This window comes from Epinephelus moara, chromosome 9, assembly GCF_006386435.1.
Source record: "Epinephelus moara isolate mb chromosome 9, YSFRI_EMoa_1.0, whole genome shotgun sequence".
NCBI lineage: Eukaryota > Metazoa > Chordata > Actinopteri > Perciformes > Serranidae > Epinephelus > Epinephelus moara.
Genome location: NC_065514.1, coordinates 26,686,533 through 26,712,670, shown reverse-complemented (window position 1 = coordinate 26,712,670; position 26,138 = coordinate 26,686,533). Strand labels below are relative to the sequence as shown.

Genomic DNA, 26,138 nt, shown 5'->3' with positions numbered 1-26,138 from the left:
TTGTGAAACACATTTCTGTACTTTATGACAAAATAACAAAATAAAAGCATAACTAATTGGTGAAAGAAAAGGAGACGTTAATGGAAAGCAGGAGGGAGAGGCAAAGAGCGAAGGGTGAAAGGAGTTGAAGAAAGGAGGAGGGAGCTGTGTGACTAACAGGTGAGTCACATCACTGGCAATCAAGAGCAGAGCTGAGGCCTAATCAGGCAACTCAAGTGAAAACACCTGTGTGGTTGTACGGTGAGTGTGGGGGCTCGATATATTGTACATGGAGGAATCAACAGCAAGAGAGAAAAGATGAGGCAACATGACCTGTCAGTGTACTTTTTACATTGAGTGTGACTATATGCTCTGTATATTGCTCTGCTAAAACTACAATGCACTACATTCTGCTAACAAGTACAGGGGCACTTTAATGGAGCAGAGCAAAGGTTAAAGCTGCCCAAAAAGAGAGTGAATATTGGAGTCATCACTAAAAACACAACTCAAGATAGATGATACTGTTGCTCCTTAACTGCTCCATGAGCCAATGTATGCGAACACAGTTGCCATATCTACTTAAAAGGTAAAGTGTGACTGCAGGTTTTAAAGTTGGAGTGTGGAACTTTTGCTTCCCCCTTCTGGCAGTGAGAGTAATTACATAAACACTGATGACGCATGCTTATGAGGTATGGCTGCAGGTTGGCTGAGGAGCACTCTTTTCAAGTCTTTTTTTGACTTAAATCCTTCCTCTGAACGCAGCGTCTTTTGTATCTGAAGCATCCACTCCAGAGACCTTTCCTGGATGCTTATTGGGTTTTTTGCTGTAGCTTCCGCAGTACTCCTAGCTAAAGCGTCGTAGCTATGGTCTCCCTCTCTTTATTTTAAACCGTCGATGTACACAGTAGAAATCGTCAGAGTTAAGCACAGCTCACATACACAGAGAAAATAATACAGAAATCTGCGCCAAATGAAAAAGACAATAAAAAAGAAATAAATCCGACATAAAATAAATATATTCCCCCTTTCGCTCTGGACCTTTTTCATGGTAGGCATTTTGACATGCCTTAGTAGGAAGAACTCAGGTGTATTTAATAACATTGATGACAGCTGTACTCCACTTAGGAGGGCCCGAGAATTGTGCATGCTGGCTCACTGGAAAAGCTTCCCCCTTATATTTAATGCCACCGAGCCATCACTCGTTATCAGCTTCACCTGTGCTTTTCCAAACATGACAAGTGAAAATGTCTGCCGTGGAAAAGGTCTACTCACATAAACGCATCACTTCTGATGCTGCTGCTCAACTGTGTAGTAGAAATGAATTACAGGTGAAAGAGATGACTGTGTATTATAGTGTTTAGTAATTTATGTGTGAGAGTATAGTAAGCATGACATAAACATCCCTACAGACCTTTCAAAAAGTTTTCCTTCACCACATGAGGGTGAGACAGACAGAGGGGGAGCAAGGCACCAGCAGAGAAATAGAGTGAGACAGATGTGATGAAAATGAGGAGTGAAACAGGAAAGCAGCTGGTTAAAGAAAGAAAAATGGAGCTGTAAGAAACAGATGCACAAATAAAAATGTGCATAGTCCACGGCAATTTAAAGAAGCACACACTTCATCAGAAAACATACCTAGTTGCATTTTATTATATCTCTTCAAAATAAATAAACATACAATATAACACAATGAAATAAGACTCATAACATCTCTGAAAGCCTGTAACGGAATAAACCTCAAAATAGTGCCTGCTTTTTAGTAAACATAACTTGTACGTAATGTACAAAAAATACTACTCAAAAATGTACAAAATGCAGCAAACAAATATCAAGTATTGTGCAGTTCCCCCCCACCTCCCTCCCACATTACACCAGCTGCTGACAGTCAGTCATTACAGGGAAATTACTAGTGTTGAGCGCCAGAAGCTACATTAAAATCGTACGTCTCACCAGAATCCAGTGAGTGGTTAATGAGCAGCAAACAGCTCAGTGGTGTAGCTCGGTTCATTTTGGTTCAGCAGTATGAGCCAGTCGGAGATCTCATGTGGCTCATATGCTTGTTTGAATATAAGTATGAAGTTAATACAATATAATGCAGTACTGAAAAGGTATAATGCACTGAGTCTGATAAGCGTTTCCTGTTTGGAATACTAGTATAATTTCCCCCTCTGTTTCTGTAACAGCAACACACAGCTCCCAAACTAAAAAGAAAAAACGGTTTGTTGCTTTGCTCCATAGTTCTGTTGCAGTTTTAAAGCATAATAAAGAGAGAACACATTCAGAGCTGGACGCACAAGAGCTGCATCCAGCTCTCCCCTTCCCTATCACAAAGACTCACACACTTCCCCAAACACACTAAATAGAAAACAAGACTGGACATTACCACTCACTAACATCCATTCCATACTTACATTAAAAAAAGAGTTCAAATCATCCTCTTCGTAAAAGCACTGACCAGTAGGAGTTACTGGTGAATGACTGGGGCTCTGTATGTGGAGCCTGGATTAATCACAGCAGTTGGGTATATTTTTTTTGCCAAGCTGAAATAGCATCATCAAGTGAATGTCCACCACTTCCTGTGTGTAGTTGCACTTGGTATCAGTAGTATGCTCGCTAGAGTAAGTAGATTCAGTGGCGTTCGACTCTCATCTTTACTGCTACATAGGATTCAGTCCATAATCAGTAGTGCCCCAATTAATGTAAGACGTACCCACAAATTAAAGGTGTGACATGCAGAATAAAAAGCTAACGAGACAAAAAGAAAAGAAAACATTCAGTGGCAGGTGTTTCGTGATCTCGCGCTGCCACAGACTGACATCTACCTCCCTTGTCTAATGACACAGTCACAAGATCACATCGTTTCATAGATTATTGGGTCCTGCCCAACAGTCGTAGATAGATCAGAAATTATAACGAGTGTCATCGTTTTCACTTCCTCCGTGCGCTCCCCGGTCTCTTGACCTGCCAGAGGTGATTGTGGATGGTGAGGGCGTCCACGCTGACCGACACTGACTTGGCAGGGATGATGTTGAACTGCTTGCGGTCCGAGCTGTATTTGTAGAGCTTGTCGATCATCTTCCGGCCGATGGAGCGCGGTCCCGTGCCCGTAAACTTGACAATCTCCTCAGTGTCTGGTGAGTACGAGTAAATGGCACGGAACTGGCACCCGCCGTCACGGAAGAGGATGATCAGGTGATTGGACTCACACTTTTCCAGCTCCTACAATCAGTGAAACAGACAGAAATATAATTTATGAATGTGGCAAAACAGGAGTGATAAATTTAACTGTGAAAGCAACAGATAAGAAATAAACCTACTTTACATATTCAGACTAATCACCATCAATAAATTATTTTCAAGTGATCACACTGACCTCCAGAATAACATTCTTCTGGGTCTCATTAACCTTTCCAGCCAGACAGCAGTGAGCGATGGCATTGATGATGATTGGCTTGTTGGACTTGGAGCTCGGCTCCTTGAAGAGTTTAGGGCCTTTAACAGAAAAAACATTACAAAAGGATTAATAAGATAAATGTGCAGTGTTTAAAGAACAGTTTTGGGGGAAGAAATGCACACTTCCAACTAGTCTCCACTAGTTGCTTGGCAAACTCTTGGTAAAGAGTCTAGGAAGTCATGGCCTGAACAAAGAAATTCACTGAACAAAAATGCAAATGCAACACTTTTTTCCTCTCATTTTCATGGGTTTAAATAAAAGATCTAAGACTTTTTTATGCACACAAAATATTTTAAAATGTTGGTTGTAAATTTGTGAAAATCCCTTGTCCGTGAGCTTTTATCCTTTGCCAAGATAATCCATCCATCTGACAGGTGTGACATATGAAGATGCTGACTAAACACCATGATTACTACACAGGTGTGCCATGGGATGGTCACACCAAAAGGCCACTTTAAAACGTGCAGTTTTATCTTGAAAAAAGACATTTTTGGGATTTCACATGACCAGCAGAAATGCATGGTCACAGACACCCCAAAGAATCAGTCAGTATCTCGTGTGACCACCATTCGACTCATACAGTGTGACACATCTTCTCAAAGAGTCGATCCAATGCGTTCTCATCCCAGCTCGTCAAATATCGCTGCTTGGGTCAGTGGACTTTTACGTGTACATATGATGCGCTAGGTATCCTCCTGTGTCTGTTGTGGATGTTCTGGGACAATGTGTAAAATACGCTTGTTACATGCATTGTGTCTTTTCAAAATACACTTCCATTTTCACAGGACATGTACTCTTTCTGCTCATTAGATGCATACAGTCTTTCTCAAAATAAGCTTACAATGGTGGTAAAACTTCTTGTTTTTATGTTTATTTCCTTGTGCAACAAAAGCACGTGGTTAGGGTAGAAAAAAAACAATGATTGTTTGGCTTAAAACTCACACGGGAAGCTAACATTGGGCTCCCAGGTGAAAGTCCAGGGTTTGTTGGACCAATCCACCACCCCTCCTGCCCATCCTTGAGGGGTTCTCTAGCTCCTTATATCACGTTGTTACCAGTGTTTTAAACTGACTCCATCTGGCGGCGTTTCACACAACTTTGCAACCAAAATTTGAGAGAAACAAGTATTTGAGTGCATAAAGATATTTAATATAAACTTGTGAAAAATGGGAGCAAAAAAACAAAAGAAGTGTTGCAGTTATATTTTGGTTCAAGGACAAATCCCCTCAAACAACCACATATTGTTTTTATAAATTAAACTTCATATTTACCGAACAGATATGAAAGTGGTAGCGAACTTTTCATCTAACATTCTGCAACAAAGCAAATAAGGGCATTTCCCAAAAGTTCAAACAATTTCTTTACTGCAGTGGACAAAATCAAAAATATTGTATCTCTGCTCACCACTGTACTCAGTTGAAGTGATGGAAGAGGCTATAGAACCGTTCTCCCAGTCCCTCTCCATGTTCCTGCTGGACGCCCTGCTCAGCATGGGGAATGACTCCATAGAGCACACTGATCCAGCCCTGGAAGACACACTGTTAAGTCAGTCAAATAACTACATGGATAAACAAGATGGAAAAAAGATGATCTCTCTGTTTTTACACAAAGCACAGGAAGTCTCACCTCTGTGACTCTGCCCCTCCAGAGATGACGCTGTCTGCCTCAGTTGCCAAAGAGAGCGTTGATCCTCGATGACTGCAGCTCAGATCAGCTGAAAATGACAGGAGAATTTAGAGCCAGTTGCTTAACTAAATAAAAACACCTGTTTTACTGTGTATAACAGTTAACAACCCTGTGATTCAAATGAGGGACAGAGGCTGCATAATAGGCAAGACAACAAAACGACAAATGGATCAGAATCAGCTTCTCTAAAAAGACTGATGGATCCTCCTCGTATGAAATCCATAGCTGACTCCTCAGGGGTTTGTCACAAACTATTTTTACAGGCTGTGTATGTATATTGATATCACATCATGCAGAGCAGGTTAGAAGGTTCACCTCCCCTGCAGTCTGCTGCTGAGCCCTGGGCTTTGATCAACAAGGACTTCTTCAGAGAATTACCTGCGTTACACACATGAGGACGACACGAATATACACAAGTGAACTAAACCGAAAATGCAAGTGCACATGAAGCCCATCAGCATGTAGACAAAGACACCACTCTAGGCTGCTGAACAGTATCAAGACAACATGAAGCACGAGACAAAAATATACGCTGTTTAAAAAGGTCGTCTTACGTGTAGTGGATCCTTTGGAGAGGCTGTTGGACTCTTCGCGGTGCAGTGATTTAGGCCTGTTCCTGCGAGATTTAGTGCGTGGGCGAGGCTTGACCAGACCTTGCTCTTCCATCAACGCTTGCTGCTTCCTCCGCAGGTACTCCTGCTTAATTAGCTCTCGTCGCGCCTTCTCCTCCTCCTTACGAATGCGGTCTTCTTCTGCCTTACGCCTTGAAGTTAAGAGAGGCAGAATTTAACTGCACGACAGAGAGGCAAATACTCCTACTTAGAATGAATTTGTGAGCTGGTGAAATGAAAACGTACTTGATCTCATCACGTTTGAGCTCGCTCTCCAGTTCTTGCTGCTGTTTGCGTATTCTCGCCTCTTGAGCTTTGCGTTGCTGTTTGAGCAGGAAGGCAGCACGACGTTTCGCCATTTCATCCTCTGCTTTTTCATCATCCTGGAAAATAAAGAGATCATTGAAATAGTAAATATGCTTCCCAGATGGTACTCTTGATATTCCAAAGCATAAAAAAGATTAAGGTAAGAGTTTACCTTAAAGAAGAAACCTAGCACATTCTTCTGCTCGCCCTCTGCCATGCAGTCTATAACGTCTGCGCTACCGTCCTCCTGTGGATCTTTAAGCTCTGATAGGTCCACCTCGATCAGTTGACTCTTGACCCTGGAACTGTCATCCCCACTTGCAGCCTCTCTCCGTGAGTCTGCAACTTTGTTCTCCTCTTGTTCTGAAACCTGTGAAGGAGACGTTGGTGTAATGTCCAAGGGGCACCCAGTTCCCTCTCCACTGCCGCGTTGGGTGGAATCATCGCGGACTCTAAAGGTGGTGTTTCTCTGAATGCTTCTCTCTGGCCTGGAGCTCTCAACACTACCGCTCTCCTGGAATCCACCAGAATTTTCTCTGCTCTCCATGGACTGTGCATCAGACTTGGCAGAAGCCGTCTTGCTGTTGTCTTTACTTTGTTTTCGCTCCGAGGTTTTGCTGCGTTGGCTGGAGCTAAGCTTAGGAGGACGGCGAGCGGGGGTTGTGTTGCTGCCACCGATGTCTACAAAGTGAACCGCAAAAGATCTGGAGTCTGAGGTAGAGGATGTTGATTGTGTTGCTGTAGTGGGGGTTGTGCTAGGGCTTGATTCTACCCGCTCTGGAGGTGAGACCACACTCTTCATCAGCAGGTCTTGCTGTAAAGACAACTGCATCATCTGCTGCTGAATGGAGCTAATAGCTACGTTGAGTAGATCTATGGAGTGGGAACACTCATTTATGTCAGGTTCTGCACCGTTATCCTGGGGCAGGGTGTTCAACCTGTTGTTTCTATTCATCTGTCCTCCCTCTGTTTGCTTTGCCTGCATCTTCAGAGCATCAAGACAGGAGTCATCCTTGCACGACTGGCTCTTCACATTACTCCTGTCAGCTGGTTCTGAGGACTCCTGGGAGTATTTCAGGGGCAGAGGAAGCGTGTCACTCCTACCCCCGCCCTTCTTAACGATGTTCAAGAATGCAGCTTTCCCTAGCTTTAGTCGCTGCCGCGCAGACATGGTCTCCATCTTCTTCTTCTGATACTCAATAGCCCGTCTTTGCTCTTCTAGCTGCATGTGAAGTTGCAGCAGCTCTGAAGGCACTACTGAGGGACTCACCGCCATATTCTTCCCTAGCACAGAACTGGGCTCCTTCCCTGGCCAGCTCGAGCTGCAGTCACCCCTCAGCTGCCATGGTGGGCAAGGGGCCACTTCAGAGCCATCTGGCGTGGTCTTCTGAGAGCTGCTGGTACTTGAGAATCCATCCCGGAGACCGAGTTTAAGGAGCTTTCTCTCCGCAAAGCTGGTCATCTTGACACTGGTGCTTCCCGAAGCGCTGCAGCTGCTCGCCCAGGATATTGTGCTGAGGCAAGGGCTCGAGCGTCCGCTGCCGCCTTCCTTATCGTCCCGCTCACTTACCTTTGAGTCTTCTCTCAGTTTGTCTGACTCGCCCTCTCCCTCTCCAAACTCACACACCTCTCCCTCCTCTAAGTATTTCCCTTTTCCTCTCCTCACCATCTCCCTAGTCAGCTCCATCTGATCGTCCTCCTCGTCATCTTCCTCCAGGTCTGCGATGTCAGAGTCAGAGTCTTGCCCTACCTCAAGCGTAGTGGAGAAAGGACTGTGTTGGTCTGGCTCTCCTGACAAATGAAGGAAAAAGCCTGAGGACTGTTTCTTCTCAGGCTGAGAGATGCCTGCAGACCCCTCTGTGGGTGGCCTGAGAGAGCTCGGGACTGAGTCAGCCACAGGTATCGGCATAAAGCCACTTCTGTTTGACTCAGGGGCTTTCCTCTGTGAGGTCAGTGGGACAGTAATGGCTGCTTTCCTAGCAGCTGCTGCTCTACAGCGACTCTCGCCACTCTCCTCCTCCTTGTTCAGGCTGATGCTCTTCTCTTTGGCTGGCTTAGGGATGGCTGGCATCAAAGGCTCCAGATAGTAGCTGTCTGCCGGGTGGTCGGGTGTAAAGGGACCCATGTCAAGGCGGGGAGAGCGACGAGTATTAGTCCCCCTTGAGGTGGAGGGTGCACTCGGGATTTCCAGCTCATCCTGCTCCATGTCACTCCCAAGCCGACGTCGAGAAAATGCAGAAGGGTGGATGACAGCAACCAGTTCCTCCTCTTCTATTTCCTCCTCTTCATCCTCTATGCGCATGTGACTAAGCAGGCTTTGACCACTGAGTCTGTGCTGAGGCAATGGAGGGCCTGACCCTAGCATGTGTTTGGGGGTAAAGCTCATAATATTTGAGGCCAGGCTGTCTTTGCTGATGGAGCGAGCGAGGCTGATACTGTCTGCATCTTCCTCCATGGGACAGTGCAGAGCGTAGGGCACCGGCTGGGATAAAGGCCTGGACAGGAAGAGAGGGAGGAATATGATTAACATGAGCCAATATAATGACTCACGGACAACAATTGAATGCTGTATCTGTACTAGTTGATACACTGACTAGTCAGTACAGTCATTGTGAAGGTTGTAATCACGCTGCTCACCTCGGTCTCCTCTCTGGCCAGGCCAGTATTGAGCCCTGGTGCTGTCCATCACGTGTCAGAGAGTTGGACCTATTTCTCAGCTCTGTACAAAGAAAATATGACTCATCAAACATGCATATTAATTGTGGATGATTCTAATAATCTGCATATGGGGAATTCATTTTCCAGACATTCATTAGGGACAGATACAAGAACATAACTTACATTCCACCTTCAAAAAACAATCAGGCTGTTCTTCCTGCTCTCTATCCTCCTTTTCCTATTTCTCTGTTTGAACAACTCTGTTTGTGACCTGAGGCAGCAATCTGCACCGCAGCCTGAGTAAATATTGTTTCATATTACCTGAAGTGCTCTCCTCAGCCACTTTCTGTTGTCTCTGTCTCAGGGGCAGTAAAGAGTGAGACGGGCTTAATGAGCTTGGTTTAGCGCTGTAAGGGAAAGACAGAGAAGTTTGGGTTTTACAGTTGAATCTGAAACGTCTAAATGATGTTGCTTCTCTGTAATGTGTTTCTCTGATAGTGTGGATCCAAAATAACACTAATGTAGTGTTACTTCACAATTTAAATATTTAAGGAGATGCTACACTGTGCAAAGTGCAGAGGCATTTATAACATTACAGTTACAAGTGCTGCGGTAATGTAATGAAGGAATGGCCAAAAGAAACTGGATCTAAAATTACCTGAATACTTCTTCAGATTTAAATGTTTGTCACACATAAAGGTTGTTTATATTTGTGACTTTTACCATATTAATTAGTGTATGAGTAGTAAAATGTATTATGTAAGTCCCTTAAATGAGTACTTAGTGAACGCCTTTAACAACAGCAAAACTGTATTAAAAACATTCATTTACAAACTCTCGCTGAGCTCGTGCAGTATAATCCTAGTCTCATTTACCCACTCTAAGGCTCAGTACTTCCCAAACAGACAGACCTTTTTAACAGTAAATTGAACATAAAGTGAAATTTATCCAAAACTAGACTCCATTGACAAAAATAGTAATTTTACCTCACTGAACACCAGAGCTGCTGGTCTACTGTTGCCTTGATAGGTTAGTTTGTTAGTGATATTATGTGAATTTGCTGAATCTGAATTAACCCTTTAATGTCACACAATAACACAAACAAACTAACTGATCGAGGCAGTGATAGACCAGCAGCTCCCATCTTCGGTGAGGTAAAATTGCTGTTTTTGTCAATGGAGTCTGGCTTTGAATAGAGCAGAGATAAGTTTTACTTTAAGTTTAGTTCTCTGTCTAAAACGTCTGTCTATTTTAGATCTAGTGAGCATACAACTGGATAAATGATACTTGGGTTATACTGCACGAGTTGTGTGAGACTTTGTAAACAGATGTTTTGCTGTTGTTAAACACGCTCACCTATGACTTTAATTAATTTATTTATTAATAAATTTTATTTTTTTCATTTTGTTTTTTTGTTTCGTTTTTGGAGTCTTCGTTCACCAGAGGCATGTGAGAAAAACTTTTTTTCTCCACAAATTCACCTTACCATGGGTTGAGCAACTGATATGCAAATGGTCATTTGGGGGTGAAGTATTCCTTTAAGTTTCCTGTGTTCTAAGTTTTATATTACAAGCATACAAATGTGCAAATAGACAAAGTCAATAAAAAGAATGAAACAAGGTGTCAGGCTTGAGGCCTTTCTCAGAACTGATATGAAGGGGAAAAAAACTACAGTACATGAATCAGTAAACCTGTGCCTTGTAAGTAAAGCTGACTGTGTGTGGTGTTACAAATGTAGTTACTGGAAAATACCTGAGGTCAGGGCTTGGGGGCATGGCCAACACATCGGCCGAGTTTGATGATGCCAGTAAACCACGTTTACTGACGTTGGAGATGGAAATATGGGATCGTGAACTCTTAGGCTGCAGCAGCAATCTCACTACAAAGGGGATATAAAGTATTAGAAGAAATCCCATAACATAGTATGCCATTACTTAAAAGAGCCAATGGCGCCTTCATAAATAACGAGCAAATATATTGAAATATATAGAGAGTGTTATACCATCTCTGATTTCATGAAGGTCCCTCGGCTGTACAAAATCTGGCTTCACAGTCTCAAACCACCAGAAGAGCTCAGCGATGAAGACCATCACATTTTTCTGGAAGACACAATGGTCAAGTTCAAGGTCAACAGGAAGCAATGACAGTGTTGTTGAAGGAAAGTATCTTCTGGGTGTGAGGTGTTTTGGGGCTTACCTTTAGTACTGGTGGAGAATACAACAAGTCCTCTGGCTTCAGATAGAAGCATTTGTTCAGGTACTCATTAGAGAACTCCTGTAGAAGCTGAATGTTGTACACACTGTCAGCTATGGAGGGGACCTCCTTCAGACAGATATCTGCACAGAACAGGACAACAAATGGTCAATACTCTCAGGCTAAGGCCTAGTCCACACAGACGCAGGTATATTTGGAAACAGGTATTTTCCGTTCTTCATTATAAAAACCAATTAAAGCACTGTCAAGAGCATGTCAAACCAAGGGGCGCTGATATAACCGTAACTCCAAAGCCACACAAAGAAGAATAAGAATATGTTGGCCAATCAAAAGCCTGAAAAACAGCTACCGGAAGGCTATTTAAAGCAGTGACCTCCGTAGCGCACTCTGACGCCTGTTTCTCAATATAGTGATCGAGTAATTGCAAATGTATGTATATTTACGTGGTATTGATCTCTAACCCTCTGCAAGTCCGCAAATAATTTCCAAAAATGTCAAACTATTCTTTTAAGGATCATATAACCTAAGGCAAAGGAGCAGTAGACCATGGCTCAGACGTATCTTATAAATATCTTCAGTGTATCTAGCAGTCCAGCGTTACTGCGTCTTACCTTCCAGTCTAATGAGTTCTGGGCAGTAGAAGTGGAGAACAGCCAGCAGAGCCGTGCCGTCACACACATCCTTTAACAGGTCCTCCAACAAAGGGAAGTGCTGAAGTGTCCGACCTGACAGGTGATCTCTTCTGTAACGAACCTACACGGCAAGAGAGGGCACAGGTTGAAGAACATACATGTATCTAATCAGAACATGCTCACTTGTCACACACAAACACATTTCTCATTCTGTAAATTATTCTTTGGCGCCCTTGAAGACATAAACTGCAGAGTGGGTGTCTGTTACTAGCATCCACCATTTGGTGACCTTTAAATCTGGTATCAGATTAGGTCAGGTGAAGCTTTGCAAAATCTTTTACGGGAGCACCTTTCATCTAACCTTCAATGTTGTACAATAATGTGTGCCTGCCTCCACTCAAACAAACTGGCAACTTTCAGGTATAATAATGTGACTAAGACTAAGGTGGGTAATAGCAGTTGGTGCATGTGATGAATGTTAAAAAAGGGAAAAACAATAAAGTTAAGGATGAACTAAAGAAAAGGGTGAATGGTGGGTACATTACCACGCGAGAGAACTCCACAGGCTCCAATAAGCAGCTGGTCAGAGCATGCAATAAATCAGGCTGGTGGGGGAAGAAAGAAATGATTGGGAGGAAGTTAATGAAATTAAACACGCCATGACTGGATGAGTGCACTCCAGACAGGTTCACTTCATCTTTGCTGGATGAAAACAAAATACAACAAGTAGAAAGAACCAGTGGTGTGAGGATGTTTTGGGGGAAGGAAGGTGATGACTGTGAAAGCTTAGCTGAAGGGATTGCTAACGGATTACATGCAAAGTAAAAGCAAATAGCAGGGAAAAGGAGTGCTAAGATTGCAGTTTCTTCCTTTGCCACCGGGGGGCACTGTGGCATCTTTTTTGCTGTGTATTTCATTAACTATTAATTGTTGGTTCTGCTTATTCCTGTAATGTAAGATCCCACACTGATTCACACACACATCTCATACATATGTCCACTCACACAGGAGACGCTTGCAGTTGCACTTACAGGTACAAGCTTCCAGTACCACTTGGAGGGAGACTAGTATCCAAGAGGCAGGAAGGGAGGAAGGAAAGTTTGGGGAGACACAAACAGGAAGAGCAGCAGACAAGTCAAGGGTCATATACAGTGACAAGAAATCAGATTATCCCGTTACCACGGAGACAGATCTGATCTTAAAGACATCTGGAAAGGGTTAGGCAGAAATTAGGAAAATGACTAGAGGTCTTTGCGTATAATTAAAAGTTCAATGACAAGGCTACCATTACATGTTGTCCCATTATTTCTCACTAATGCAACCCTATTACAGAAGCAGCCCAACGAGACACTGTGCTGACACTTGTCTTTTAATGATACGCCTTTTCTGACAGATTGATAGGAACCGAGGCGAGGCAACAAACTGCAGGGGTTCTCAAACTGTGAAGCGTGTCCCCCCCAGAGAGGCGTGGGAGAATTAAAGGGAAGGCGCAGAGTCAGTCAAATATGAACACACAGACATGACAATTAGCTTGACTAACACTTCCCAGGGATATCATTATCTCCAATCTCCATCACAAATAAACATCCAGAAATCCGCCTTAGAAATTATAGACAAAAGACGCTCCCTGTGGCTCCAGAACTTGCCTGAGAATCATATTTATAAGTTTTCTTCAGTATCAAAGTAATCCAGTGATAGTTATCTGTACATCTGTGGGTACACTGCAAGCAGGAACTGCTAATAGCTAATTAAGCATACTTTTAATGATAGCAATTTGGCCAAAAACTTAGGGCTCAAGCTGTAGCCCATAGGTGACTTCACTAATTCTGAAATTTTACTTCCTGTTTACATCCCCAGAGCCCAGAAATTATGGGAACTGCAGTTCCAAAACAAGAGTTTAGTACAGAGAAACTGCATTAATATCAACTTTTTTATGTTGCATCATCAATATATTTCTTCCACTCTCCTCTACCCAGAACAATACTTGCCCCTGTAATGAAATCCTGTGGATAATAAGCCTGGGGTGGTGTTCTTGGAGGGTTATCTCAATTTTGTCTGTGGGTTGGGGAGTGGGGTTCCTTTGAAGCAGTGATCAGAAGGTGAAGTGAGGTGGTCATCAGATCACAATGCAAGCAAGATCCAATGACTAAACCTTACCACCTGACAGTTATTGCATCCAGTGAGGAAAGGATGCGTGTGTGAAATCCCAGCCAGACAGACAATTAACAAAGGCAACAAAATCACTAAAGAACGACACTACAGAGAGGAAGCTTTTTTTTCTAAAGCAGTGAGAGGGAGTGACAAAGTGGCAGACAAAGCGAGTGTGAGACAAGGGAGTAAAACAAAGAGACACACAAGCTGTTACCTTCTGGTGACTGGGCGACTCCAGAAAGTGTTGCTTCATTTTCAGCTCTTTTTCCATGATCTCCCTCATCTTTGTGTTCACCTGTCGTGACAAAGACACCGTAGGTCAACACAGATAGAAGAACGCACACATGTCAAACATTACCACTCATGTCTGGTTCTTACCTTGTTGATCCAAAAGACCATGGCGTCTTCCAGGTCAAAAGGCAGCTCCTTGGAGGCACTGAAGTTGGAAAAGCGCTTGACACTTGACACCACCTTCTCTATGCTGATCATCTCCAGTATGTAGGCCATCATCAGGGCATCAATGAGGTGGATGTGGGAGCTCTGGGAGAACACAGACTTTGCTGATAATATTGCACACAGTTATTGTACTGCATTATTAATGGTAGTGCATGTGTGTGCTTTTCTGTTGAAGCTGATTTCATAATCCCAAAAGGTAAGAGATGCTCCATCACTGAGTTGCCATGGAAACAAGGCAGAACTTCCTGACTGAAACATACAGAGTTCTAGAGGCAAAATCCTTCTCAGCCTACATGTGAGGCAACCACAACTGTATGTCATTATTTCATGACTCACTTTTTTATTGGTACATGAAGGACAGGGGTGAGCTAAAGCTGTACTAAATGAAAAAGTGTGTGTGTTGTTGGAAGCCTGGCACATGGATTTCTTTTTACCTTAAAAGGTAGTTTTATTCCACATTTCAGCTTGGGGCTGGGTGATGTGGAGAACATCAAATATCACAATATTTCTTAACCAAATACATCAATATCAATATCACAATCAGATTGATTATGTGGAGACTAGGGCTGTAACGATTCATGCATTTGTGCCACACTGTCACAGTACAGGAGTCACAGTATGATGTATGCAGCCGCATGCAGAATACATGGTATGCAAACTGATGCCAAACCAGTTTATAAGCAAGTTTTGCCTGGATAACTTCAGTTGTACACCATTAGCAGTAAATTCCTGTTCCGCCACAACAGCGACAGAGAGAGAGAGCTGCGTTCAAGGCGAGGAAGGTTTGTGTGCGCTGCTTCACTGTTGTAGAGAATGCGAATAGAAACACACCCAACATCCTGACGCAGATTCAAAGGCATTAACCAGATGTGCAAATCACCTGGATGACACATGTTTGGGTGCTTTGGTGTTTAAATGTAGCCAAGCCCCTTCCTACATGTCTGAACTCATATCATATCTACACACCCTCCCATAATCTTAGATCCTCTTCTGCAATCCACCTCACATCACCATCTGCCCGCTTGACTACTATGGGTTCTAGAGCCTTCAGCCGTTCTGCCCCCTCCTCTGGATCTCTCTCCCTCATGACATTCTCAATGTGGACTCCCTTTCAACCTTCAAATACTTTCTGAAAACACACCTTTTCAAGCTGGCATATTTGGTCTGATTTAACGGTGACACACATACTAAGACTTGCACTGATGATGACTTTATAGTGATGATTTTATACCTAGTATTTGTAATTACAATTTTTGTCTAGTCATTTCTTAACTTTTATTGTATATTACGGAATTGTTTGATTTTATGATCTATGGATACATTGCTGCTTGTTTTTTTAAGTGTGTCTTGTAAGGTGTCAGTCTGGTAAATTCAGAAAATTACATCGCTGTACTTCATGCAGCCTGTAAAACCATAAGAATAAACAACACCTATGATATTACGATATCCAAAATCTAACAATGTCTGGTCTCATATCACCATCGGTACAGTATCAGTATGATGCCTGGCCCTATTTAACTCACTCTCAAACAAAGAACCTATTACATGTAATGATGGTCTCACAGTCTCATGAGTGTCTCCACTCCCATGTAGCCAAGAGCAAAGATTACTTTCATATACTGACACATTAGCTGCTGTTTCTCAGTGAGCTTGTTGCCTTTAGTGTTTTCTCACCTGTGGGATATGTCTAAAACCTGGGACAGGTGGGTCCATATTAAATGAAAAATGCTGAACATTTGGTATATTTTACTTCATGAATATTTTAGTTACACACCCTAAAACCTGCAAAACACTCACATCCACTGGTGCATTATTTATTCCAATACTCTTGGCTCATATTCGGCTCTGGAAAGCAAAGTCACATTAGCTTGTTGCCAGATGGCAAGTGTGGGTTGCCAGTTCACAAGGTTATACTACTGCAGAGAATGTACTGTACCCTCATTTCCATAAAAGTGAACATTGTCTGATGTACTAAATGTCTAACAATTCTTAGAGCAGTATTCATTTATTGTTTTGGCCACTTCGGGGCAGTGGAGTGAATTGTATACCCAACATCGACATATTATCACATAAAGCAAATGTATTATTACACGTCCACCCTAAACATTAGCATCCATTCACTTGGTCTCTTTACTCTTTAGAGAAATATCTGGCTCTTTAGCTGCTACAGGCTCCTCTGTGTTCACCAGCTACTCGCTAGCTGCTAACTCCTGATTTTCTTGTGTGAACAAACGTTAACGATGGTCTATAACCAGATGTAATGTTAAGCTACCCACCATCTTGATGGGAGTGGAGCTGAGGTCCAGATCAGACACAGGTGTATTGTCTGTCTCCAGGACATAGATGCCTTTCCTGGACAGGGCCTGGATGACAGACTGGTGGCTTTGGAGGGAGGCAGCCTGTTCAGCGTGCAGGATGAGCCCACACACTCGGCAGTAGAGCTCTCCAGACAGCAGCAGGTGGATGATGGGGGGCTTGATGTGTTCCTGCTCATACTGGTCGGTATAGAAGGGGTCCCGCAGGTCTGCAGGGATGTGATCTGCAAAGAATGACAAGCATACATGTATTACTGAATGGATGTCATTCAGGGTCAGCCAGTGTGTTATTTATACCTATTAAAGTTGTATTAAGTGACAAATCCCAGCATGCATCCACACTTAAACTATTTTTGTTCACACACGCACATGTGTTCACCAATGCCTCACCATGTTACGTAACAGAGAATCTCCTAGGACACAGTCTTTCAAGGTATTAGACTGTCTAAGAAGAACCCAGCGCAAGAGCAGAGCACTGAGACAAAGTCAGTGGTTAAACACGATGCCAGGTAGCAATGTTGAGAACCCATAGGTGGACCAGAGGCTTTAAGCCAATGAGCTAACAGGACTTAGTGGCGATACTTAAGCTGATGGTGTTGTCCCAGCCATGAGGGTGTTTTCCTGCTCGTGGACACAGACGTGGGGCAGCTATTTTTATATGCCTTGGACATGTTAATCCAGAGTTAAGGCCTGAAGCACTCACGAAATTTAGCTTCTGGCCCTTTCTGGGTAGATTTAGGCAGACATAGACAGGGAGACTGGTGTCTTATAGAGTCAGCAACTTGTATAGTAATGCATGTAATGAGGACAAAAGAAAAAAAATTAACTGGGATACTGCAATTCAAATGGGGCTTAGGAATTTTTCCTAAATTAATAAGTAATATTACTAAATTATCTGCGGAAAGACATCCCATTTAAAGGAAGATTTGGCTTATTTTTTAGTAGTTTTGTAAATCACATCAGTCAGTATTGATTACATTTACCATCTGGATAAATTGTAAAGAGGGACATGCCCACTCTAGTCAACATAGCTTAGAGGAATGGTTTAACATTTTGGGAAATATGCTTATTCTCTTTCTTATGAAGAGGTGAAAAAATGAAAGGTGAAGCTACAGCCAGCAGCTGGTTAGTGTACAAGAAATAGTCACAAATCATCATTTTACACTTTATAGTGTAAAAAATAACCAAGACATATAAAACAGTTAAAGGTGCTGTATGTAAATCTGGAGAATGGTAACTGATTGTTGAGTCTCATTCACCTCAGTACACTGCTGAACTTCTCTGCCCCTACTCCAACCCCCAACCTCTTAGATCCTCAGAACAATGTCTTTTAACTGTCCTGCAATGGCTGGTGGGTAAGGGAGATCATGCCTTTGCAGTAGCTAGTCCAAAGCTTTGGGATAGCCTTCTGCTCTCAATCAAATGATCCCCCTCCATTGTCACTTTTAAGACAAATTAAAACGTACATGTTTTCAATGGCCTTTGGTTATAGGTAGTGGTTCAATATTTCAGTATTTTATAATCTTTTTTACGTACGTAACTGTTCTTACCGCTGTTATTCTGTTTTATATTTGTGTACATTTTACATTGCTATATATTTGTGAGTCATTCTTTTATTTTGTTCAGCACTTTGGTCAACTGCGGTCATTTTAAAATGTGCTATATAAAAAAGCTTTATTTGATTTGATTTGATTCCCTGGTTGTTGAAGGAAGGAGGACATGCAACTCCAATATTTCCAATCGTTATGGGTGCAAGTTGCAGAGGGATTCCAAAGAAACTAGTAGGCAACAGCACTCACTAAAGACTAGAGTCAAAATCTATGTTTTAATAGGGCAACAGACGGCCAAACAAAATGACAGACGCCTTTTGGCCTAAGCCTTCTTCAGTGTATCAAACCTCCCTGGTTGTTACAAACAGCAGCTTTAAATGTTGAGCTTTAGAGGTGCTGTTAGGTTAATGTTTTTTAACTTCTGGACAGAGCCAGGCTAGCTGTTTTCCCCTGCTTTCTGTCTTTATGCTAAGCTAGGCTAATGGCCTGCTGGATCTAGCTTCATAATTAATGCATGAAAGTGGTATCAAGCTTCTCAATACAAAGGCACAAAGGCAACAAAGCTTGTATACAATCATGAGATTGTGCTGAGCTGAGCTTCCTTCTTGTTCAACTTTGACCTACCATAAAAACTATAGCTGTGCACACAAATATTTTTATAATGCATAATAGTCTCTGCGTATACTATCACCATTGATTTTACAACAAAAGAACTGCTTTAGAAAAGCTAGGCTCACTGGTGACCTGTTTAGACATCTGATTGTCTGCTGCTTGTGTCACTGTAACACTGTGTCCGTTGAAAGTCTCAAGATCTGAGCAATGACACTCAAAAATGAAATTGTATCTTAAATGATAAGAATCAAGACCAAAACAAAGAAAGATGAAGGCTTAGTATTACCCACATTTAAAAAGAGGATAAATGATGATACTTGAATCAACATTCGGCCACTTAACATCTTTTTCCATTTAGCTTCTCATTAGAAGCCAGCTGACTGAGATGAACAGACAAAATAAGACATCCATCAGTGGAAACACACACACACACACACAGCACACTGTGAAAACCTCAGCTGCGTCTTTCACAACAGACTGCTTGCTTGGCACAGTCCACCTACAGTATCCATCTCACTCTGTGCTGCTGTAGTGCTGCCATATGGACACAAGAATCCCAGATCATGTCAGAAAATGCTCATTATACATCCCTGCGGGTCTGTCTTCAACTGCCTCATTTCTTGTTTCTCTCAACAAAAGCTAATTGTGCACATCTTCCCCTCGCAGATTTCCAAACACGTCTCTCTTCATCCTGCTACTTCCTCAGCCTCAGCTGTCCCAGAATGCCCCCTTGTCCTCCATGGTTGCCGTGGAGATAGTGATGGGGAATGCCAACATGGCTGATGGTGGGGGCTGGGTTGCTGTTTCATCCCTTCACCCAGGCCTGTGCATTGAGTCATTTCATGGTCCCTGACATGGCGGTGTGTATGTCTGAGTGAGTGGCGTGGAGAACTAGAGGGGGGAGAAAGGAGCTCGTCTCTTAATCCTACTTGCTAATACTCTTTAGATATTTATCATCCACCTGATCCAAGCCCACCCTGGTGCGCATATGTGTGTGTGGGGTGGAATCAAGAGGAGGGGGTGCAGGGAAAGCCTTTGTTCTTATTCTTTCAGACACAAGGTCAGATTGATGAGCAGAGATCTTGCTGACAGTCAGGGCAGGGCTGTCAGATGATGGGCTCTGCAGAGGAAAGCCACAACTATTCTCTCCAATAAGAAGGCTTAATGGAGAATCCTCCTGGAGGCAGTGTTGGGGAAACACAGCCTTTAAGCTGATACACCCTGTAGACACACTAAGTCTGACGGTGCAGAAAAAAGTTAAAAACTGGTATACGTGGTCAATCTGTCAAGTTATTTCATTAAACAGAGCTCATGCATTTGATGTACTCCTCTTGAACAAGCGCTCTTGAACAAAATTTAGTCATGTAGTGACAAAAATATATGTCAAATTTCATCTAAACATGACACATACAGTGTTTTACATATATTTCATTCTCTAGAATATGTACTGTATTTTAAGTCTTCATTATTAATATTCAAGCTAATGGTGTGGTAAGTATTTCACATTGAACATTAATTCTAAAACAAACCCAAAGCTAATTTCCCTGGTTTCTAGTAATAACATTTAGAAAAGATTTCAAGCTTTCTCCAAAGGCCATTAATAAAACTGTCATGAGTCTAAACAAACAGGCTGTGTTGGACAAAGACACAAGCCTTCAGGTCCAATCTCATTAAACACTTAAACATGTGACTGGCTGTGCTGACTTTCACACCAGCACTCACACACACACAACACACTCCTCCCAACACCGCTGTGTTGGTCGGTTTGTTCTCTAATCTAATAAGACTGTTTTGGCTCCTCTGACCTCCACGCTGACTATCAATGACCAGGGATTGTATCACAGACAACAAACACAGAACGAAGACATTGTACATTAACATGATATATTGTTCAGAACAGGGACACGCTGAGCACTACTGGGTTAGGGTTGTTTATTGTAGATATCATAGCAGTGATGGGAATATAGCCTCCTAAAAGACTTTTAAGTGGTGATAAAATTCAGTTATGGTCTCAGTCTCAGTGGGCAATTTGCCCAAATGCTACGGTAATTCACCAATATGTTGCCAGGAGCTATAATATATTCATAAGCTCCAGTGAGTTAGCGGTCTTACAGTATCATAGTCCGTTAACAAGAGCAATTAATTCCTGCTAAAACCTAAATCCCATATGAGCTGTGGCTTTGCATCATTGTGACGGTAACATGACGCAAGCATTTATTAGACAGTAAAATGTGAGAGAACAAAACTAAAAAAGAAAAAGTTGAGCGGCATCTCAAAGGTACCAGGATGCACCAGTCCAACACACCTGATCAGTTCTGGAATCTGCAGTAGTAGAATATATCAGAAGATGTAATTTCTTTGTTAATGTCTTTATAAAAATGAGTGTTTCCGCTATAAGTTACATTTATTCAATCATAAATGTGCGAGACTACATGTACAGTACTATCTCTACTATATGAGCTTGTTTAAACTACAATAACTGTCAAACCACACTGATGCTAGTACTGTCCATTTTGTGTGGAAAGAGTTAAGATCGTTTAGTTAGTGCAAGAAATCAGTCTCTTGCTGAGAAGGGCTCCTAAGTGTCCCTGGCACACTGTGACGTCAGGAAGAGCCAATCAGATTAAGGGAAGCAGGAAGCTTGACGGGGGAGAAGGTAATGGTTTGGTGTTTATTATGGGCATCTGATCTCTGCCCAGTTGGGTAACAGAGAGGTAAAGCTTTAACCAGCAAGAAAGAGCATGAGGTCTTTGCAACACTGGCACAAAGCATAAAAATGCTCCAGCTATTGGAAGATTTATGTGATACCTGAAATGGTTTGATACTGTTTGTGGATTTTTAAATTTGGGACAGTTATATTTTCACTTTGAAAAATAGGGTGTGTCTGATTATTTATATTTTAAGGGAATACTTCACCCTTCCAAATGACCTTTTTATATCAATTACTCACCCCGTGTTAGGTTGAAAACACTTAGTAAATGTTTTTCTTGCATCCCTTCGGTGAACGAATAATCCAAAAACAAGAAGAAAATTCTTTATGAATTTAAGTCACTGGAGTCTGCATTTAACAACAGCAAAACAATATCAAAACATCTGCTTAAAAACAACTTGTGCAGTATAATCCAGGTCTAATTTATCCAGTCATATGCTCAGTACTTTTCCAACAAGGAACTAAACTAAAAGTGGAACTTATTAATGCTCTCTTCAAAGCCAGATTCCGTTGACAAAAACAGTAATTTTACCTCTCTTAACACGGGAGCTGCTGGTCTACCACTGCCTCGATTGGTAGTTTGTGTTATTGTGGGACTATGGTCTTTTTAAGCGTTAGTTCGGATTCACTATAGTCACAAAGAAAGACAAACTAACTAACTGATTGAGGCAGTGGTAGACCAGCAGCTCCCGTGTTCTGTGAGGTAAAATTACTGTTTTTTGTCAATGGAATTTGTCTTAAAGAAAGAAAAGTTTAAGTTTCACTATCTTTTAAATTCCCTGTCAGAAAGAGCTGTCTGTCTGGGAGAGGTACAGAGCATACGACTGGATAAATAAGACTTGGATCATACTGCATGAGTTGTGTGAGAGTTTGTTAACAGATATTTTGATACAATTTTGCTTTTGTGAAGCACAAACCCCTTTGACTTCAACTTATCTAGAATTTTCTCTATTTTTGGATTCTTTATTCACCAGAGGCTTCCAAGAAAAACACAGTTTTCTTCAAGAATTCAAAGTAACTATAGCTGACATACAAATGGTCATTAGGGGGGTGAAGCACCCATTTAATGCCATCCTCCCTGATCAGCTGCTGTTTACCTCACCACACATTACAAGCTTTACATTTTAGGGATTTGTTCCTCTCTAAGAGTCAATTTACTGAGTCATCCACTGCAAAACAGGAGACAGCACTGCGAGGCAGGAAACACTTAAACTACAGTACGTCTGGCTCATAAAATGGATATGATGACGAAGAGTTTTCTTTTATACAATGACTGTCTCTGTGTCTCCTTCCAAATGCCTCATTGTCATACCAATAACAAAATCATGAAGACTACGCTTGCAGAAACAACACTCCTGACCTCCTGCTCACACTCCCCGCAGAGCAATCAGTAAGTGACACAAAAACCCACATTCAAGGAGTAATTTCCAGACATTTGCTTACAGCCCGGCCATGCAGAGCAATAATTTTTAATGTTTTAGTAGACCTCGTCAGAGCTGGCAAGGCTAGTGACCCGTGTATAAAAGACTTTGGCTGATAGAGATGTCGGCCTGGATCTTCACTCACTAACACGAAGGTCTGGGCTGTTGCTATACTGCTATCTTTGTCTCGGGACTTCTGTTTACATTTTGACGGTCAAAAGATCCAAACAACAAAGCCAGTGAAAATGTGAATGACGCACAATAACTTTGTTACAGCTTATAAATCTATCACTGTAACTAGGTAGGTTTAATGACAAAGTGGGAGCTAGAGATATAGATAAAAATGTATTCATATTGTTTTGGACCACATACTGAAATGAACCATATATTAGCAACACTATTTCTGAATCCCTTTATGCATAGTCACAGTTTATGCATCTGACGTAATAATCCATTGCAGTTTATTAAACTGATTCCTGCAGTGTTTATTGTGGAGGTGGGCCACCTCGCCTTAAAACAACGAGCATCACATGCACACACTTTTAGAAAATAAAACATGCACTTTTACAAGAGAAGAGCAGATGCGAATGCAAAGCAAACGGTGTACATTTAATGAGTTTGACTACAATGAGAGAAGTCATCTATTAACTAAATGAATGCATAAAGTGATGGGGTGCTTACAGCCTCGAATAAACAACTTCCTGGGTTAAACTCTGGGAAGTCCTTTAGTATATCAGCTAGAAATAAAGTACTCTGATGGAAGTTTGGTTTAATGATTATTTTCGTATCACAAATGACCTGCTGATTACCTTCTCGATTCATTGATGTTGACATGATTTTGGTCTATAAAATGTCAGAGAACAAAAAGCCAGCACTCTTGCTTTGTCCAACAAACAGTCCACATTTCAAATACAGTCAGTATACTATTACATACTATATCTAAAAGCAGCAAATCTCAACATTTAAGAAACTAAAAGATAACACTATTTTAAAATCCTCTCGTACACTGTTACAGTCAATGCATGACTGCATAATGGACTTTAATTTTTACTGATACCAGCTAATACTACAAGGGCTGCAATGAAATAGCCAGGCTCTCTGACAAAGACATAATAGTATGTTGTTGAATATGCTGTGGTTATTTTGTCCTTGGCTTGTAAAGGTGTGTTGTTTTTGTTGCTCTCCAAGACAGCTACTAGAAAAGGAGCTGATGCAATTGTTCGGGCTCAATTAACAGGATTTGCATCCAGCAAACTGTTCATGCAACTACAGTAGAGTCTATATTACACAGATATTTCATAAGTTATAATATGTGCAGCTGCCATTTTTCATCAGTAAACATACAGGAAGTCTAGCCAGACTAGACAAATTGCCTGAGTTCAGCCCATGCACAGTAGATGTTTGCTCTAATAAATAAATAAATAACCACAGCATAATGTGATTACAGTGATTTAAAGTCTCAGAAGTGAGAGGTAGACAGAGAGAAAGCCTTACCTATACCATAAGCTTTGGCAAACAGCCAGCGGAGATTTGCGTCTATTTTGGCTCTTGCAGAGTCATAGAGCTCCAGCGGCACGACCTGAGCCTCCATGCCTCCTCCACCTGCATCATCTGCTGCTGCTGCTGCTCTCCTCCAGGTGCTGTCCCTGCCAGCACTCACCTCCACATCCATCCTGCACGGAGGAGAAACAGAAACATTATTGCCAGTCGCAGCTTATTGCATTACATCATCGATATGAAGAACAACAAGCAGGGCCTTGCCTCACTGACAGCACCTGCTCTGATGATGATGATGGTGATGGTGATGATGATGATGTTACTACACATAGACTCACCTTGTTTAACCTGCTGGTAATGAAGGTGTTAATAAATGTCAGTCACTATAATTTGTACGTCATGACCATTTGCATTGAACACTTTCTATCGACATATTGTTCCAGCTGATAATGTGTTAGGTTGGCATAAAGGAAAAACAGCACTATTGGACATGATTGAGAGCCGTTTTATATTAATTAGCTTCCAAAAATTAAAAAAATAATCATATTGGCATCTCTGACGGCTGCTGTCAGTTTTGTTTTTAGCTAGGTCCAGTCGAGGCTGGAGGAGGGTGACCAACAAATGACCCAACACCGACCTAGCTACACAGAGTTCACTGAATTAACGTTAGCAGGGCTAGCTAGCTAAACTGCGCACACACAGGGAGAGAATATAAGCTGACAAACATGACAAAGGCTCACCTCTAAGACTGCATTGGTTCCCCTCCACAGCTTTATGTCTGAGACGTGTTGTTAAAACGCCAACATGCTGGCCTGGCCTCAGCTAGCGGTGAAATAACAGGAGGACTCCTCCCTGCCCACAGACACAAATCTCCGGCCTCTCAGGATAAAGCTGCGGCTGGCGGTTGATGGTCGTTAATCCAATAATAAAAAATCTGTTTGGCAACCATCCGGAAGGCTGTTTTCGAGGAAATTATTCATATCCAAAAGCCGGCTGGTTCATATCGAGACTGTCATCGCCTCTGAGAGAGGACTAGCTGGTGTAACGGTGTCCAGGCAGCCCTGTTGTAGGAGCCTGTCTCTATGGGGACGACTGTTATCTTCTGTCAGCTCGGCTGCAGCTCACCTGCTCACCTGCTGGGGGCGCTGTGGGCCCGTACAGCCACACAGAGGAGAACACTGGTGTTGATCTGACCATCTGTATGTGATATTGCATAAGGAGGTACTGACAGGTAATGGATGCCTTGTGTTTCAGCTGCAAACCAAATCTACCTACGGACCTGAGTATTGTATTTTCATAAAGCTGAGGGATATACAGCACCAAAGTGTTAAATATTATATGAATAAGGAAGACTAAAAAATAAATAATCATACGAATAGAGAGATTCAAGATTGAAGAACCAGTTCATCTTAAATACTTACGTATTTGATATTTTTAATTACTGAAGTGGTTTATTAATTACTCAAACTCAATTCATAATTATCAAAACACAAATCATAAGTATGACACTTGAGCCACTTTGAAACTTTGGCTTTTGAAACAGTTTGAAGTTTCAATAGGAATACAATAGAAATAAACTTTTTGTTTATTGCTATTATCTTCTTTTTTTCTCCAAATGAAATTTTTTTTCTTCCACCACACACTTTAACATTTAAACACCAAATTACAGACACTGTATCTTTATGAGAAGCTACAGCAACCTATTAAAAAAATCAAGAAAAACAGATTCATAAAATAATCTAAAATACATATCAAACAATACAGTATATGACAAAAAAGACAAACTGAGAAAATATGGGGGGTTCACACAGTATCTATTACTATGAAATTGCTCATAGTCATGTTATAATTTCATACTTACATTTTCTTTTATATATGTCATACAG

At 41.9% G+C, this 26,138-nt stretch overlaps 1 protein-coding gene across 11 annotated transcripts; it reads right to left on the bottom strand.

Annotated features, from left to right (window-relative positions):
* Positions 1-1,619: 1,619 nt before the first annotated feature.
* Positions 1,620-25,324, bottom strand: camsap1a (calmodulin regulated spectrin-associated protein 1a). 11 transcript variants are annotated; one of them, XM_050053649.1, is made up of 20 exons: positions 24,993-25,324; positions 24,250-24,428; positions 16,424-16,686; positions 14,070-14,231; positions 13,906-13,986; positions 12,572-12,604; positions 11,520-11,661; positions 10,891-11,030; positions 10,697-10,793; positions 10,447-10,573; positions 9,016-9,101; positions 8,674-8,755; positions 6,209-8,531; positions 5,977-6,113; positions 5,674-5,882; positions 5,435-5,497; positions 5,060-5,147; positions 4,838-4,971; positions 3,353-3,471; positions 1,620-3,198 (listed from the first exon to the last, which is right to left on the bottom strand). In XM_050053649.1, the coding sequence occupies exons 2-20, from the start codon at positions 24,425-24,427 to the stop codon at positions 2,908-2,910; spliced, it is 4,755 nt and encodes a 1,584-aa protein (XP_049909606.1). In that variant the 5' UTR covers position 24,428; positions 24,993-25,324; the 3' UTR covers positions 1,620-2,907. The 11 variants fall into 11 exon arrangements, with proteins under 11 accessions (XP_049909606.1, XP_049909607.1, XP_049909604.1 ...); XM_050053650.1 differs by having other exon boundaries at positions 4,838-4,959; XM_050053647.1 differs by lacking the exon at positions 12,572-12,604 and adding an exon at positions 12,086-12,145.
* Between the last annotated feature and the right edge of the window lie 814 nt (positions 25,325-26,138).

Bases quoted from the DNA above. Each gene is read 5' to 3' on its own strand.
- camsap1a (XM_050053647.1), bottom strand. From the start codon at position 24,427: ATGGATGTGGAGGTGAGTGCTGGCAGGGACAGCACCTGGAGGAGAGCA. The intron at 14,232-16,423 runs GTGGGTAGCTTA...GTGTTCTCCCAG, and splicing joins GCTCCACTCCCATCAAGATG to AGCTCCCACATCCACCTCAT. The intron at 5,883-5,976 runs GTACGTTTTCAT...CTTAACTTCAAG, and splicing joins CTCAAACGTGATGAGATCAA to GCGTAAGGCAGAAGAAGACC.